The sequence below is a fragment of the Phodopus roborovskii genome, unplaced genomic scaffold (assembly GCF_943737965.1).
Source record: "Phodopus roborovskii unplaced genomic scaffold, PHOROB, whole genome shotgun sequence".
NCBI lineage: Eukaryota > Metazoa > Chordata > Mammalia > Rodentia > Cricetidae > Phodopus > Phodopus roborovskii.
The window spans coordinates 5087039-5103674 of record NW_026126515.1 but is presented as its reverse complement, the minus strand read 5'-3'; the positions used below and the strand labels follow the sequence as shown (position 1 = coordinate 5103674).

The 16636-nt window shown below is 48.9% G+C and overlaps 1 protein-coding gene across 1 annotated transcript; it reads right to left on the bottom strand.

Moving 5' to 3' along the window:
* Nucleotides 1-2154: 2154 nt before the first annotated feature.
* Nucleotides 2155-15629, bottom strand: Dcaf4 (DDB1 and CUL4 associated factor 4). The gene is made up of 14 exons (XM_051196283.1): nt 15475-15629; nt 13095-13195; nt 12574-12731; nt 11842-11924; nt 10980-11082; nt 9135-9278; nt 8109-8158; nt 6941-7020; nt 5956-6057; nt 5729-5826; nt 4868-5041; nt 4478-4595; nt 3095-3317; nt 2155-2482 (listed from the first exon to the last, which is right to left on the bottom strand). The coding sequence occupies exons 1-14, from the start codon at nt 15612-15614 to the stop codon at nt 2455-2457; spliced, it is 1602 nt and encodes a 533-aa protein (XP_051052240.1). The 5' UTR covers nt 15615-15629; the 3' UTR covers nt 2155-2454.
* Between the last annotated feature and the right edge of the window lie 1007 nt (nt 15630-16636).

Sequence of the window (16636 nt, the reverse complement as noted above, 5' to 3'; positions counted from 1 at the left end):
CCCTCTGTGACTATGGACACTCTGGTCTGCAGCTTCTTTGCCTTTATTTATTTACCCCCCCCCCCACTTCTACCTTTATTTTGGGAGGGCTTGGGCAAGAGAGGTGGAAATTGGCTGTGTAAGACCCTGTTGTTTTGACATTGCCGGGGTGCTTGAGTGTGAATCCCGCTAAGCATGTATTGAGCGCGAGCCGCCCCCCCCCCCCGCCTATTTCAGGCTTGTATAGAAATCTTAGGAAAGTCTGCAAAAAGCTCCTTGTCTTCCTGCTTTTCAGTCCAGTGCAGGAGAGGACATGCACTGGCATCAGATTGGGGCTCCTTTCTTGGCCAAACAAACAATGCAGTCCCAGCCTCAGCTAGGGAGGGGGTAGCTAGCTGAATGCAGGCTGAAAACAAGGCCCGAAGAAACTTCCTCAGCCGTCAAACCTATCAGCTTGGTTAATTTTCTCCAGCTGGATGCCACCAATTCAACCAGCACCCTGATTAAGAAACAGCATGGCTGTACTCCAGGAACACCCCGTCCCTCCTCACCAATAGCTCTGCAGGCACCCGTTCCTTAGGTCATTTGCTCACCGTCCTCCATACTGGCTCAGGTAAGTACACAAACCCAGCTTACAGGTGAAATGGTTGGTCATCGTGAACACAGTGGGTAGGAGGTCTCAGTTGTGCCTGAGTAGTCTCCTTCTGTGTCTTGGCTTTCTCAGCTGGTAGGCTAATTGGGAGTTGGAAAAAAAACCACTTAAGTTGCCTAATGCACCCCCAGGCCTTGTGTGTGAGCTTTGGCTGTGTCCCGTCTCCCCCCCCCCCCGCCAGGCTGGAAGGCGTGTGCTGGAACTCGCAGGCTCAGGTTCGCAAGTGCAGAGCCACCTGGTGTCAGGTGTTTCCCTTCCCTTTCACAGGCTGACTTCTGCATTTGCAGTAAGGTCAGTACCTTTTCCCTAAGAGAAGTTTCAGAGCCACTCTCCATTAGCATGGGGAGAATTTGGCAGCCTAACCTTTCCTATTCCTTTCCTGTTGTTCTGACGTTCATGGCACACGACAACAGTAATATCTCTTTATTGGCAGCAACTGGCTCAGAGGTTATAGAGTGTTCTAGTTGGGAACAGGCTTCCAGATGTTGCAAAAAAAAAAAAAAAAAAAAAAAAAAAAACCTGTCGTAATTGTACAACCATGTTTGCATTTCTAACTTAAGAATCATCATATTCAGGGAAGAAATCGAATCTGTGCATGTATATTCTGATTAATAGAACTAGATTCACTTACTGTTTATAATATACTGTACACACTCCACCCTTTGGCTTCTGTTGTCACGCTACACTGCCCCATGTATTTGTCATAGATCCAGCTATTACATGTGACCAGAGTGCTCTGATGCTTTGTAGTCAACAGGACACATCATTGCTTGGCGCTGAGTGTTTTAAACTACTTTATCCTGTGACCCCTTGTCCTTACAATCTAGGATTATGAGAGCCTGTGTCCCTCAGGCTGCTGTCGTGTCATCTGTGTTACGGCCTCTGAAGAGGACAGTTTTAAATTGCCACAGCTTTACCTGAAGCCAGTGCCTCGTGCTTGTCAAGCACATGCTGAACCACTGAGCCTAGACCCCAGTTTCCGATATAAATCATGTTACTATGTATTCCCTGTCCTTGAAGAATTGTTACAAGATCAAATAAAAATTTAGATAGTAAGAATAGTAGATATGTGATAGTCTACATTTAAGTTATTTATATTAGGGGTCTTGGGGAAAAAAGATGACTACTCAATGGGTAATTGCTTAATTGGGGAGCATTGTGCCCAACAGGTGGTATATGTTTAAGACAAATAGAATATTCATAGGACAGAAATCTGTGTTCCAATAAAGACCATGGCCTACTGGTCAGATACTCATATTTCCAACAGGAAGGGAGCCAGAGGACCGTCAATCCCATCCACTGCTCTCCCACTGATTGCTGGGGGGGGCAGGGAGTCTGGAGGTCTTAGAAAGCAGCCTCCTGGAGCATGAGCTGAGCAGGGCAGTGGTATAGGAGGGCAACCCGAAGGTCCCCAGCAAGCTATCAAAGCTGGTCTTAGGGTCTCTTTCCCCCCATTGGCGGGCTCAGTTTGATGCTTCACCAGCTTAAGGGATCGAGATAGAATTAGATGGAGAGACAACATATCACATGCTTCTTTTTACTTTATTGGTAGGTAGAAAGGATTTTAGCATAAATATTTTAAAAGCTGCAGCTCCAAGATAAAAGGTCAAAGCCAAATTTGGCCTTGAGCTTTAGAACTGACACTCAAGCCACTGTAACAGAAGCCACTGTCCCTTACACCTGGGGAAACTCAAGAAAGCCATGTTCGGGGATGTTTAGAGCCACAGCACTCGAAAGGATCCGTCTTCCCTGCCATTCCCTCTGCAGCCCGGGTGCCTTCTCCAGGGTAGATGCACGTATTCCTGGGCTGCAGTGCTGAACACTCAGGAAGTCTCCATCACTGGGTGATTCCTGGTGAAAGCAGCAGTTTTAACTAATTTTGTTTCGTTGGTCTCCAATCCAGAGTCTGCTTTGTTTATGGAACTCAATAGGAAAAGCCAGTACCTCTTATGTCAAGGCCTTTCATGCTCCAAGCCCACAGTTTAACCACTGCTTTACTGAAGTTAAACCACATAACTATTTTAGAAAAAAATTATTTTTGTTTTATGTCTGTACCACATGTATGCCTGGTGCTAAGGCCTGAAGAGTGTGTTAGCTTCTCTGGAACTGCAGTCAAAGGTGGTTGTGAGCTGCCATGTGGGTGCTGGGAGTCAAACCCAGAAGGAGCAGCCAATGCTCTTAACAGCTGAGTCATCTCTCCAGCCCCCTATGTCAACCACTTTGTACTGCCCTCAAGCTGGAAGGGCATCATCTGGACACAAGTCCTAGTTAGAGCTAGGCGGTGGTGGTGCATGCCTTTAACCCCAGCACTCAGGAGGCAGAGGCAGGCAGATCTCTGTGAGTTCGAGGCCAGCCTGGTCTACAGAGCTACACAGAGAAACCCTGTTTCAAAAAGCCAAAAGAAACAAAACAAAACAAAAAAGTTCTCGTTAGAGGCTGAAGGAAGCTGCCATTCGCCCTCACCTGCCTTCCTCCAGATGGCCTGGACAGAATGAGCTGTAGGAGAAACAGTAAAGGTCCTTCTGGACAGCCATGAGCAGCCCTGGGGCTCCCTGGGGGCCCCCAAGGCGAGAAGAGAAGGCCACACTAGGAATGTTGGCCTTGGAGGTGGGGTATGGAGAAGGTATGGTTCTGAGCAGGTGTGCATCATGGAGGCTCCAGATTCTGGTATAGCAGTCTTGGCCCACTAAGAAAGAAGGAAGACAACATAGCAAGTTAGTAAGAGAATGCAAGAAAGTTACGGCATGTAGACACGGCTTCTTAGGACCTCTCAGGGCCAAGTGATTGTACTAAGCCAAAACACAAACCTAGAGTGGAAGGTATTTGTGCTAACATATTTCTTAAAAAATAAGACCATGAATTGGTATCTCGCTCCTGAACCGTAACCAGCTGCAGGTGTTCAAAGTGACAGATGCACTGGCTGCCCGTGACACAGCAGGGGCTCAGCTGGCACCATTTATGGGTAGGGATTCTTCTCAAGTGGGAGTCCTGCCCACCTGACCTAAATGCCAGGCAGCTGGGTTCCTTTGATGAACTAGCCAGGAAGATCTCTCAACTTTGTTACATCTTGGCAGAGCAGATGACAGCTATTTCTGGTTGAATTCAAGTTAAAAGTCTGCAGGACTCCTAGTTCTGAGCAATGTGGCCCAGGACACCACGGATTGTGGCAGCCCAGATGCTGTATGCTCCTAGAGATCAGCAATCAGATTCCAGCTGAGCGACTGTAGGCCCAGTGTGCCTCAGCAGAGGATGCACTTGGGGTATGTGGTTCACTACTGTATTTGGGCAGACAGCTGTGCGGGACTCTCAGCTGGCTTACCTTTAGCCCACCATCTAGCACATGAAAACTCTTCTGAGATGAACATACGTTTTGGAGCAAGCCCAGTGCTAGAGCTGAAGACGGTAAGCACATTTAAACTGCTAACATGGTAATGCTGCCTAGCACATGTTAAGGGCCTATTACTGTTTCATATGTAGACACACTGTTGTGGCCTGGAAATAGTACGATCTATAGTTACTGTAAGTCCCTCAGGGCTTAATGGCCAGGTGGCTGCTGCCCCTCGGTAGATCACAGGTAATATCAAATGGCCAGGATACAAGCACTTTCGGTACCCTTAGTTTCTCAGCATCCTCTGAACGGAATGTGAGCAGAATGGACAGCTTTTAGACAAGATGGTGCCCGATGGACTCCCATGACTCAAAGAGGCATGACTTCCAAGCCAAACTCAGTTCCCAGCTGCTGTGTAGTGGTGCTCATTACCTGCCTGTTTCTGAGGTGATACTAATTAAATGTGAGAGCCCTCACAGATAGCATTTGAGGCACGGGGTCTCCCCTTCCCCACACACCTGCCACCAGGATTCCTTCCTCCTCGTGCACATGCAGGGGCAGGTAGGCATACTCATTCACATGACCTTCATACTGCCTCACAACACATTTAGTGGCCCTCAGGTCCCACAGCTTGATCTGGGAGGAAAAGCACAAGGGGTTACTTGGGAAGGGTGCAGCAGGCACTCAGACTACCAGGTATGAAGCTGGAAGGGTGAGGCGATTGCCAGGGGCCCTTAACCCCTACAGCTTGAGTCCATCAGAGTCACAGAGCCAGAGGCCCCTCTGCACTTCTAACCCGGCAAGACTACACTCACGCGGAGGAGCGAAAGAACTTCAGGGCAGCCCCTACCCTGGTGCCAGCGTCTCTCGCACCCACCACCCTGAGGCCTGAAGTCAGGATCTCCTACCTTTCCAGCCATGTCTGATGCTATCAGGTATTGCTCCTCCTTGAGGACCCGCACAGAGGTCACTGCGGAGTCGTGGAAAATTCGCATGCCCTTCCAGCCCGTGCCTTGACTTGGAGACCGCAGGTCAATGGCAAAGATCTCCCCAGAACGACAGCCATTAAACAGTAAGGGAGTCTGGAGACAGAGAGAGCCAGAGGCAGTGCCCAGTTTTTACCACCAGCTCCTAAGGGTGTGTAGGTCTCAATGGACTCAGAAGGGAGGCCGAGTTCTTGTGAGAGACTAGAAGACACGACCCTGTGTCCCTCCAGTATCCACCCTGTGGTGAGCCTGTAGGTGCTTGGAGGTAGTGCCATTGTTCCCTTAGGCTTCTTACCCCCCCTTTTTTGGAGGCAGATTTTTTTCTAGGTAGCCCTGGTTGTCCTGGAACTCACTTTGTAGACCAGAGATTGGCTATGAACTGGCAGCTCTCTCAGTTACAGAGTGAGTTCTAGGACAGCCAAGACTACAGAGAAACCCTATCTTGAAAAAACAAACAAATCCTGCTGAGCATGGTGGCACATACCTTTAATCTCAGCACTCAGGAGGCTGAGGCAGAGCGATCTCTGAATTCAAAGATAGCCTGGCCTACAAGTGAGTTCCAAGTCAGCCATGGCTACATAGCGAGATTCTGTCTCAAGGAAACCAAAACAACCAATAAAAAACCCCAAACAAGCCAGCAACCAACTAACAAAGTACCCACTGGTCATTCCCATGCCTTTTTTCTTGTAAAAGAGGTGGGGGCCCAGACGCTACACCAGTTTCACTCCCACAAACATTTCACTCTGGGAACATTCTGTTATACCCTTTCCCAATCCAACCAACCTTGACAGCAAACTGCTGAGCCAAGACATCACTGTTGGTCCCGTATAACTGCCGGTGCCCTGTCACCACATTGGTCAACAGGATCCTTCGAGACAAACCTGGTAGAGACAAGAAATGGATCCCTGAGACCAGGGATGCTGGCAGCCTGGGGAAGAGGAAATGCTGGGTGGGACCTTCAGGTCTGGGGAGTTCTTTACTTGACACCCAGGGCTATGGCCATGGCTCACCGGTACTGAAGCAGTTATCTGCCTGGGTGTTCAGGCACCAGGCACAGGACCAGGCACCAGGGATCCGGAAGCTGCAGAGCATGCCAGGCTGGTCTGTACCCGCTAAGAGAAACAAAGGGAAACAGGGCTGCCTGTGGTGATATTTTATTTATGATCTAACAAAGATGGCCTGATGATCAGATGTCAAGTTCTCAGCCCAGACTGTGGCATTCATGGTGCTAACAGCTGTGACGGGGGTGGTGTCAATCCTTGTCCCAGTACCAACAGTGTGCTCAAGTCAAACCCTGAAAACTAAGACCTGACAGAACACCTCAAGGGGTAAATCCAGCCACGTGCCCACCACTAAGATACACCAGTATCCCAGAAGCCTCCCTCACGCCGCTTTCCAATTTCTATCTCACTTCACATTGTTTCCTACAGGAGTTACTATCAAGACTTTTGTGGGGCAAAATTTGACCTGCTCCTCACCTCGGTCTCCTTATCTGTAAAATGGTAAGATACGTTTGTGGGGGGCAGTGAGACGCCCACAGGGCTAAATGCTCATGGCCTCCTTCCTCTACCTCCATGACCTTCCAGAGGTCAGGCGAAGTGCTTCAATGTGGGAATGGAGTAGCTATGCTTTAGGTTAGCTCTGCCTGATGTCTGCACACCACATGCAGGTCTGTCAGAAGGAACAGTCAAACTGCTTCCAGCCAGCTAGCATGCCTACCACACTCGGGAGCTTAAGCAACACCTTCTGAATGATCGCCACAGGCTGCAGCTGAGACCAGTGTTTGGATGTCTTGTGCTGGCTAGTCACACCCACTTTGCTCTGGTTGCAGAAATGACCTCAAAGGGTTTATTAAAAAGCAGCAGACTCTTAAGATCCAGTGGTCCTGGGACAGACTTTGGGAACCCTCCCACCCTGCTGCCTACCCCAGCCCATGTGCTGAACTGGGGTCACCCAGAGGACACAGGCCTTCCTCAAGACAAAGGGACTCTGTACCTTGGTGATTACTGACGAACAGTGATGCTGGGAGCAGGGTGGCACAGCCTGGTGTCTCTGCAAGGCCCATGAGGCACAACCTGCAAAAAATCTGTCAAGGATAGCCAGGTATGGACCGGGCCCTCCTCTGGGAGGAGAATGGCCATCAGTGACTTTCAGGAAATTATAAAACACAAAGTAGGGTGGGGAGTCCAGATATGACATTCTACATTTTCCAGTTTTAGTTTCTTCAGGAGTATGTCCCAGACACAGTTAAAGTTAGTCCCTTGTGAGCCAGGCAGTGGTGGCACATGCCTTTAATCCCAGCACTCGGGAGGCAGAGGCAGGTGGATCTCTGTGAGTTCGAGGCCAGCCTGGTCTACAGAGTGAGTTCCAGGACAGGCTCCAAAGCTACACAGAGAAACCCTGTCTCCAAAAAACAAAACAAACAAACAAACAAACAAAAAAGCCCCTTGTAATCTCTTTCCTGTCTTCTACCAAAGAACTAGGGTTTTCAAAGTGAAGTGAGTTCATTGAGGCCACAGTGTAACATGTTTGTACATGTATTTGCCTGTGCATATGATGAAGTCAAGTCTCAAGTTCAATGACAGCGAAGAGGCTAAGAACTAATCAGTTATGGGATGAACCAGTGTCCTGAATGTGTTACACAAACCCTACTGTGTTCCTAGAGAAAAGCCCTGCTGGTTCACTGAGAGGCCATACACTAGAGAGTTCTGAAGGCACAGACCTCAGATCTACAGTCTTGTGCTCAGCATCAAAGTACTTCCCTTACCGCCTTCCTCCTCTACCTCCCGGCTGGGTACGTTCTTAGGAATGTGCTAATCCTTTTTACTTTATTTCTTCACCAAAGCACTACTTCCCTGGCAGGGATGCTGGGTTTGTCTGGTGACCTACGACCCTGAGACTGTATGTCAGTGGCAGAGCACATGGGGTCTGGAGTCAGACTTCTTCTAACAATTACACGTCAAGTCCCAGATGTCTGGCACACAAACTTCATCATCATCCAGTCAACAGCCACCTCTGGACTTCAGTTGCTTCTGGAGATGCCCTGCTGTGGACCCAGGTGTAGTCTTTGTCCAAAAAGTGAGACAAGGGTGCAGAACGGTCCACCCTTCTGCTGTCTTCACAGATGGTTGTCCACTAAACCTATTCACCTGCCAAAGGATACAGGATGTGGGAATCCAAGTGACTGAGCGAGGCCCAGCACACAGAGTTCACCTGGAGAGGAAGCAGGATGAGACAAAGACTAGGTTGACTGCCGCCCATGGGAACAATGGCCAAATGCTTTTCTAGGAAATGCCTTGTAGGGGCTGGAGAGAGGATTCAGCACCTGCTGCCCTTACAGAGCATCTCAGTTTGGACCCAGCACCCACACCCAATAACTCCAGTTCCAGGAGATCCAACAACCTCTTCTGGACACACACAGATACATATGCACATGTATGTGCGTGTGCATGCATGCACACATACACCCCCTTAAAATGCAAAAAGACAGAAAAGACTTGAAGGGACACAGACACATGACCTCCTACCCTCTAAAGTACTGAGAGTAAACTCAAAGCTCTGAACATACTAGGCAAACCCTCTACCACTAAGTTACTCCTTAATTCAGGTTCTCAACCTGTGGTTGTGACCCCTTTTCGGGAGGGGTGTCGGGCGGCCCTTTCCCAGGGGTTGCATATCAGATATCCTGCATATTAGATATTTACATTATGATTCATATCTGGTACACCCCCTTCCCCACCCCTACTCAAGCCAGACCTGCATTCTCAATTATAATTTACAGGGCCAGGAGACAAGTCCTGTGTCCTGCTCACCCACCCGGAGTTTCTTTCTTTCCTTCCTTTCTCTGCCTCCTCTGAGATAGGGGAAATGCCTGTAGCTCAGGCTAACCTCAAGCGAACGGCGACCCTCTAGTCTCAGTCTTCTTGTGTACTGAGATTCTAGCTACCACACCTGGCTCCCCAAGTCATTTTTCAACTTGGATCTACCGCGTGGCTCATGTCCCTGCTGAACGGGAAGTCACAGCCTCTTAGAAGCAGTTTAAAGGTGGCTCCTGGAGGGAGAACACCCTGACAACTGTGATGGCCATGGAGGACTCCATCCAGGCTGTGGCCACTGCAGCCCACATCCCACAGACCACACCCTTCACTGCAATCCCCATCCTTTAGAAAAGAGACAGGGCAGGACCCACCTTCCTGTTGGTGAAGTACAGGTTCTCGTGCATGTGCACCCTGAACGTGGGGGCCTTCAGACCCTGCAGGTTGATGATGCCGTACTTGGAGCCTCCTATTTGGACATCATTCACTGTGAAGAGGCGGTCACTGCTAGTATCTGCCTGGAGGGAAACATGCTGTAAGTGACCTCTCAGGCTGAACCATGTGACCGCCTGAACTCTACTCCATGAGGGAATATAGCAGGGCCCTACCTTTGCTCCCGCTCAATGTAGTGAGTCTGAGCCTTGCCATTTCTGAGGCACAGATGAAGATGGTAAAAAGAGGACATGGTCCAGAAGTTTGGTGTCCTTAGTGACCACCTAAGAACTAAGTCTGGGAGGATCTTAATGTTGGCCTGGAGGTCTATACCCATATGGCCACCATGAAAGCCAGCTACATAGTAAGATCCTACTGTATTTAATTTAAAAATACAACAGAGTGTCTGTAATATTAACATTTAGGAAGCTAACTAAAGAAAACCCACCAAAAACAAAAGAACTCCAAACAAAACATAACATTGTTATTTCAAACTAAAATCGTCATATTTACTTTTTTCTGTTTTTGTTTTTCAAGACAGAGTTTCTCTGTGTAGCTTTGGAGCCTGGCCTGGCCTCTACTTACTTTGTAGACCAGGCTGGCCTTGAACTCAGAGATCTGCCTGCTTCTGCTGGGCATGTGCCATCACCGCCTGGCTTACCTTTTTTATATGTAATCATATGCTTGTGTGCACAAAAGTACACACATACACACTGGTGAAATTCCCCCTACTCTGCAAGTTTCAAGAGTTACATGCCTGGATAAACCTACTAGTGATGAGAATCACATGTGGAAAACTGCTTTCCCAGTTCTCCAGTCATACAAGGCAGCCAGTCACATGTGATGCTGGGTGACGATGTGCATGCATGCGTGTACGTGTGTGTGCATGCGTGTGTATGTGCATGCGTGTGTGTGTGTGTGTGTGTGTGGGTGTGTGTGTGTGTGTGCGCGCGCGTGTGTGATGACGGGGAACTGTTCTACCAAAGACAGCAGACTGCACTCTAGTGCCAGCGAAGGGTGTGAGGGACCCACTGCAGCAAGTGCCTTCTGATTCAGATCACACTGCCATCACAAGGGCGGCAGCAACAGAGAACCTGGACCTGACCCCAATACTCCCTTTATGGATAGGCTCTGCCCTCAAGGTCTCCTGGGCCAGGAGACAACGTACTTAAGGGTCACTCTGTGGCTTTGGCCTCCCATCCTGCAAGCTGACCACTGCTTCCATGGCCTACTCTCACTCTCCCAGGCTTCCCTTTGGATGTGGCCTTTCTGGCAAGACAGGCACCCAGGAGGCCCATGTAGGGGAGCACCCTTTATGTGCAGGGTGCACTCTGGCTCCAGATGATGCTCCACTGTCCTCAGGCTCTAGTACTTAGCTTTGGTTTCCAGCCAACCCAGGTCTCAGTAAATAGAGACGCTCCACTTTCTGTGAATGGTATGAGGGTGGTGTATAGGGCCCTGCCACTATGGTCAGGGCCACTGAGAGAAGAAACCCACTGTGCTAGAGCTGATGGTACACGGATCCTGCCCCCTGGGCCCCTTTTCAGCTGCACACACTATAGCCAGGGAGTAAATCCTTTGTTCTTAGCATGTGACTAGACCCAGGCTTTCCGTCATGGGACAGACAGACAGACAGACACACACACCCACACACACCCTTAAAACAACAAAAAAAGAAAAATCCCACCAAACCCAAGGGAAGACACCAGTTTTCAATGTAATCAGCTTCTTGCTACCCAGGCTTAGTGAAAGCCATACATGGGCACCCACAGACGTGTGTCACTTACCAGGATGAAGTTAAACCGGTCACTTGCCAGAGCAGAAGGGTCTGCGCTCTGAATCTCCACCTTTTTCCTCTCCATGCAGCTCACCCGCAGCTCATGGGATAAACTGAAGAGGGAAACAGAAATACAGGGAGGGAATGGACACTCAAGTCTGATGCTAGGGTGTACTTCTGTAGAACCACCTCTGTGACAAGATGATTTGTAAAAAACATTTATGTTTAATGTAAATGGTGTTCTATCTGCATGTACACCTGCTTGCCAGAAGAGGGCATCAGATTCCATTATAGATGGCTGTGAGCCACCATGTGGTGGCTGAGAAATGAACTTAGGACCTCTGAAAGAGCAGCCCGTGAGGTTAACCTCTGAGCCACTTCTCCAGCCTAAGATGTTTTGTTTTGTTTTTTTTTGAGACAGGGTTTATCTGTATAGCCCTGGCTGTCCTGGACTCCATCTGTAGACCAGGTTGGCCTTGAACCATTAGATGATTTGAGTGCAGAATTTCAAGGCCAAACTAGGTCATGTCTCAACAATAAAAAATGCAAACACCTAGGCTTCTGCCTGTTCCCACACTCATCAAGTTCTCACATGGAATGCTAAGGGTAGCCCTTCCCTAAATCAAAGAGGTAGTTAGACTCCAGTCACCTGGTACCAACTTTCTCTCGGGATGATAAGGCTATGCCTGAGATGAACAAGCTGCTAAGGGGCACAGGGCGAAATCATGAGAGCCCAGATGTGCAGCCAAAGGCAGCCAGCAAACTGAAGACTCAGCTACAGAGACTTGCCACAGAGTAGCACAAGGTCTCTTGAGTAGATTTGTGAACTACAGAAATCAGGACAGGAAAGAACAAATAAGACATTGTCTTACCGGCAATAACTGGTGATGTTGAGAATACCCAGCTGGTTTTTCCGTAGGATGGAAGATGCGTTAAATCCCATTCTAGTAATTTTCTAAGTTTGTTTAAAAAAAAAAAAAAAAAAAAGAGTCAGTGGTGAGTAGTGGAGGCAGCCATGATAGCAAGATCCTGGATTTCTAACTTCGAGGAGGAAGATCCTGGACACAGTTCAAAGCCACCCTTGGACACATAATACTTTCAAGACCAGTTTGGGTTATGAGAAACCTTGCCCAATAAACAAAAACAAAAAGCCACTGAAGATTTATCTGTGATATGTTTGGGTAACAGAGGTATTTAGTTCCACAGCACACAATGAGGGAAACAGGTATTAAGTGGTCAGACATTTGATGAGTAAAATGTGATGGTGTCCTCTCAAAGGCAGGAAGATACCCCAAGCACAAGGCAGCCCTGTGGGTTGTACTGGAGAGCCTAAGCCACCCACACCTGTGTTGGCTCCTTGATAGGCCACAAGCTGATGAGAGTTGAGCAAGGCCAGATGCCGGGTCCATGTCAGCAAACAGAAAAGCAAGTAGGAAATGGGTCTCTTGCCTGAGCTTGTCCTCGTCATTCCCACACTAGGGAAAACGTGACGGCACATGGACGTACTCCCTCTGAGTGTCACAGGGCGTCTGACTGGCAATCTGCTGCCAGCAGATGGGGGCTGTCGGAGAGAGGGGCCTGAGTAGCCAAGGCTGAGTGCCCACCTTTTCCTGCTTGTCCTCTTGCTGAAGCAGCTGCAGCCTTCTGCTCTCCATTTCCCTGTGCCGGATGCCCTCCTTTGTCAGGGGGTTGCAGTTGTTATGACCAGGGAGTAAACGGAAGTAGCGGTTCTTTTCAGGGTCGAAATAAAAGCCTGGAAGTTCTTTAAGAAAAAGAATTCAACTGACCAAATTATAACACCAACCTACCTAATCACAGTCCTACCTAATCTTTTCTGCTGGTTGAGCGACAGTCAAGGTCGTCACTGAGTTCTGTACTGAGAGGACATCTGGCCCAGAATCAATCATTAATCCCATCACCTGGCTTCTTCCTCCAGTGGATCAATTTGCTCTTAGAGTTCCCTCAAGTCAAGAATGGGCACACAACCCCCTCAATAAGTGAAGAGACACATCCAAGCCCTGGCCAAGGAATGGCAGCTAGGACAGACTCACTCCCTGGTTTGACACAGGAAGAGGTTTTATCTCCCTCCAGGCAGGCCAGGAGCCCTACCTAGCTTACTGCCTACCTGGCACAGATGACTCCGCAGCTGTGCTGGATGAGGTTGATGGGGCCTGAGCATCATGGTGGCCAGAATCTTGTGGGCCCCGAGATGTCCCTGCAGTGTACCTGTTGACATACAGTTGTGGCAATGAGTGTGTGGGCTCATGGAGGCCAACAGACAATCTTGGGTGTCAATCCTTAGATGCTGTCCATCTTTTTGAGACAGAGGCTCTCATTAGCCTGGAACTCGCAAAATAGACGGGGACTGGCTGGTGAGTCTCAGGGATATGTTTGCCCCTGCCTTCCCAGTGTGGGGAGCACAAGCACATGATGCCACACCCCTTTTCAAACATGGGTTCCAAGCAATCAAACAAGTGCATCTCCCCAGGCTGGTTCTCAGTCTTTCAGACAGGAGGTCCTACTTGAGCAGGTCTGTAGCCTTCAACTGATCTTTGTGATTATCTGGGGCACACTTACCCTCCTGCAAACACACTAAAACACGGGCAAGCCTCTCCTTTCCTTTCCTTCCCTTCTCCTCCTCCGATCCCTCCCCCTTCCTTCCTTCCTAAGAAAGAGGACACCTGTTATAGGAATTTCTCATCTTCTCATTTGGGTATTGTGTACGTCGTGAGGTCTTTCAGAATTTTCCAGGACAAAAAGAAAACCAGAAATCTTGGCCACTAAGACTGTTACTAGCTGGGCTGTCTATCTGCTTAGCAGCATTTACACAGCCAGGTGAGTCTCATTCTTTATTGGTGTCAGCAACAGAACACTTTAACTATTACCTGGCTAGACAACCTCACAGATGAGACACTGGGATTCGGGGAACAGAGGTAATTTTTTTCCATAATATTAGGATGGAGCCATGGCCAACACACTGGATTTGTAAAGCCACCCACCAGTGGCCTCTGTGGCAATTACAGGCTGACATGTAGGGTGAGAACCCTGAAAGAAGCCCTCTCCCCACACACAATAAAAGGAAGTTTACAAGGGGAGGCTGAGGGGAGCAAAGACTGGCCTGCGTCCCATCAACACCTACGCTATCACAGCTGTAGGGAAAATTATTTTCTCTCCTTTTTCTGCCTTTCTGAGGCAGCCCATCTGTGATCAGCAGGAGAATGGATTAAGTGTCATGACAAATGTTGGTCGTTCTCATCCAGTGACTGCTGCTCCATTTTTTTCCACACAGAGACCAGAAGGTGGCTGTGCCCAGCAGGTTTCCAAGGCACTCTGCCAAAACTGGGCTGGGGCTCTCATAGATCACATCTTGTTACTCATTATGGCTTGTGGGGAAGGCCCAAGGCCCAAAAGGTAGCCATGGCTCTCCTAACAAAATATACCAACACCGAGTCTATTGCTAACCTTTCTACGGTAGGGAACAAACTTTGTGCTAAGGGCTCCAAGGGCCAGCTGGGCAGTTTATTTTGTGTACAGTTAAACCAGGGTGGCTTATGGGGACAGAATATGTTTTTCCCCCCTTTCCTTCCACCATGGCAGTGGGAACTCATACTCAAAGAGTCACCTCACCAACTCCAAATTTATCCAACTCCATTATCCAGGAGGACTAGGTTGGCAAGACAACTAAGTGGGTGAAGGTGTTTGTGGTCAAGCCTGATGACTTGAGTTGGTCCCTGGGACTCACATGGTGAAGAAATGATTCCCCAAGTTATCACCTCACCTTCACATGTATGCCATCACTCACACACACACACACACACAAACACACCCCAAATACATACAAGGAGGTCTGGCATGTTGAGGACTGACTGGAAGAAATTGCAGCTGGCACACGTCCTGCATGAAGACTTCCTACTGTGCAAGTCCTGGGAGTCCTCACCCAAGGTCAGGTGGGGACTGGGGGGGAAGTGAGAGGGGGCCTCGTTCTGAGACAAGGATGTTTGAACCTCCTTCAGCGGGACAATAAATGAAATGTGGAAGATGCTTATACTGGGGACTTCAGATGCTATGTAGAGACCCCCCCACCCACACACCAAAAAGACTTGTAGTCCACATGAATCTGCGTAAAGATTTGCCTTTTTATGTAAATATGCTACATGCTACATATATGTGTATAAGCAATATATGGTAACTACATATTACATAAGTCCCTTTCCAGGACTTACACTAGATAATATTCCCAGAGAGATTGTTTTGCCCCCTCGAGTCTCCAAATGGGAAAGCAGGTCTGCAGATGTGTTAGGAAACACTTTGGTCAGAAGTGAGTTTTGTGAAACGATGTGTCTGTGTCCCCACTCCCTGGAGCCATGGGCTGAAGACAAACTGTCAGGCTTCTGAGCACACCGGCTCCTGCCAACTCATTCTGAGAGGCGAGCACATGTGTGAGCATTGTGCCGGACAGCCAGAAGAGCACTGGGCAAATCGGGTTCCCAAATCTGTACACTTGCCTCTCATTGGAATTACTCTGCCTGAAGGCAGGGTTCTGCTGGCGGTTTCGCCCACGTCTCCTCTTGCTGTGCCAGAAGCTTCTACTCATTTCTGTAAGAGAAGACAGCACGTCAGACACCACAGCTGTGCGCTCTCCCATTTGCCTGGCAGCTCCATTATGCTCTCGATAGCCACTGGCGAGGCTGCCACCCAAGCCTTCCCCCAAAAGTCTGCTTCTAGCACTTTCCCAGTATCCCTTCCCACCACTGACAGAGATGATACATGATTAGACATGAAGATCTTAACTTCTTCCACATCTTCTCCACTAACACTTGTGTGAATCCTTTTTGTGTACCCAGCCCCCCACCTCCCAGACAGGGCTCTCTGTGTACCCCTGGCTGTCTGCAGAACAGTCCTGCTGGCCTCGAACTCAGAGGCTGTGTCACCAACTACAGGTTTTGTGTGACTATTAACTCTAGTCTTGGAAAAATAAACATGTTTCTGTGCCTCTCCAAGACACCCTCCCCACCTAGACGTCTACCTCATCCTTCCTTGGGGACATCACAGATATCTAGTTCCTGCTTAATATCTACCTTTTATCTCTACTGGTGCTCCCTCTCTGATGCAAAGGCACAGAAACACGGCGGGAAGAGTGAGCTCCACGTAAATTCAATGCCTTCATCTCCCCACCCCCAGCATCTGCTTAAAGGTTCTTGCCTCGGTAGCAGCTAATGATCCCTTTGGTCAAAGTTAGGGCACCGCATTTAGTCCCCATTCCTGCACTTGGCTTTGAATGGCCAAAAGCCTGCATTTGGAAGGTTGAGGCAGAGAGGCCACTAAATTAAGCCCAGCCTAGGCTGCCTAGTGACTCTCAAAAGAACCCTGAAGTTATGAAAGCACGCACTCTTCTTGCAGAGGACTTGAGTTTGGTTCCTAGCACCGGCTCATAACGGCTTGTTAACTCCAGCTCTGGAGGGCACCCACACTCACGCACATACTTCACCCTCACGTACACATAATTTACAAAAAAAAGCTAAGGGTTGGTAAATTGCCGTGTCAGTGGGTGGTAAGGGTGCTCTCCACCAAATACGAGGAGTCTCAACCCAGGATCCAAATGGTAGAGCCACCACCAAGTTGTTCTCTGACTACCACGAGTGCGCCAAGGCCTTCTTCCAGCACTGA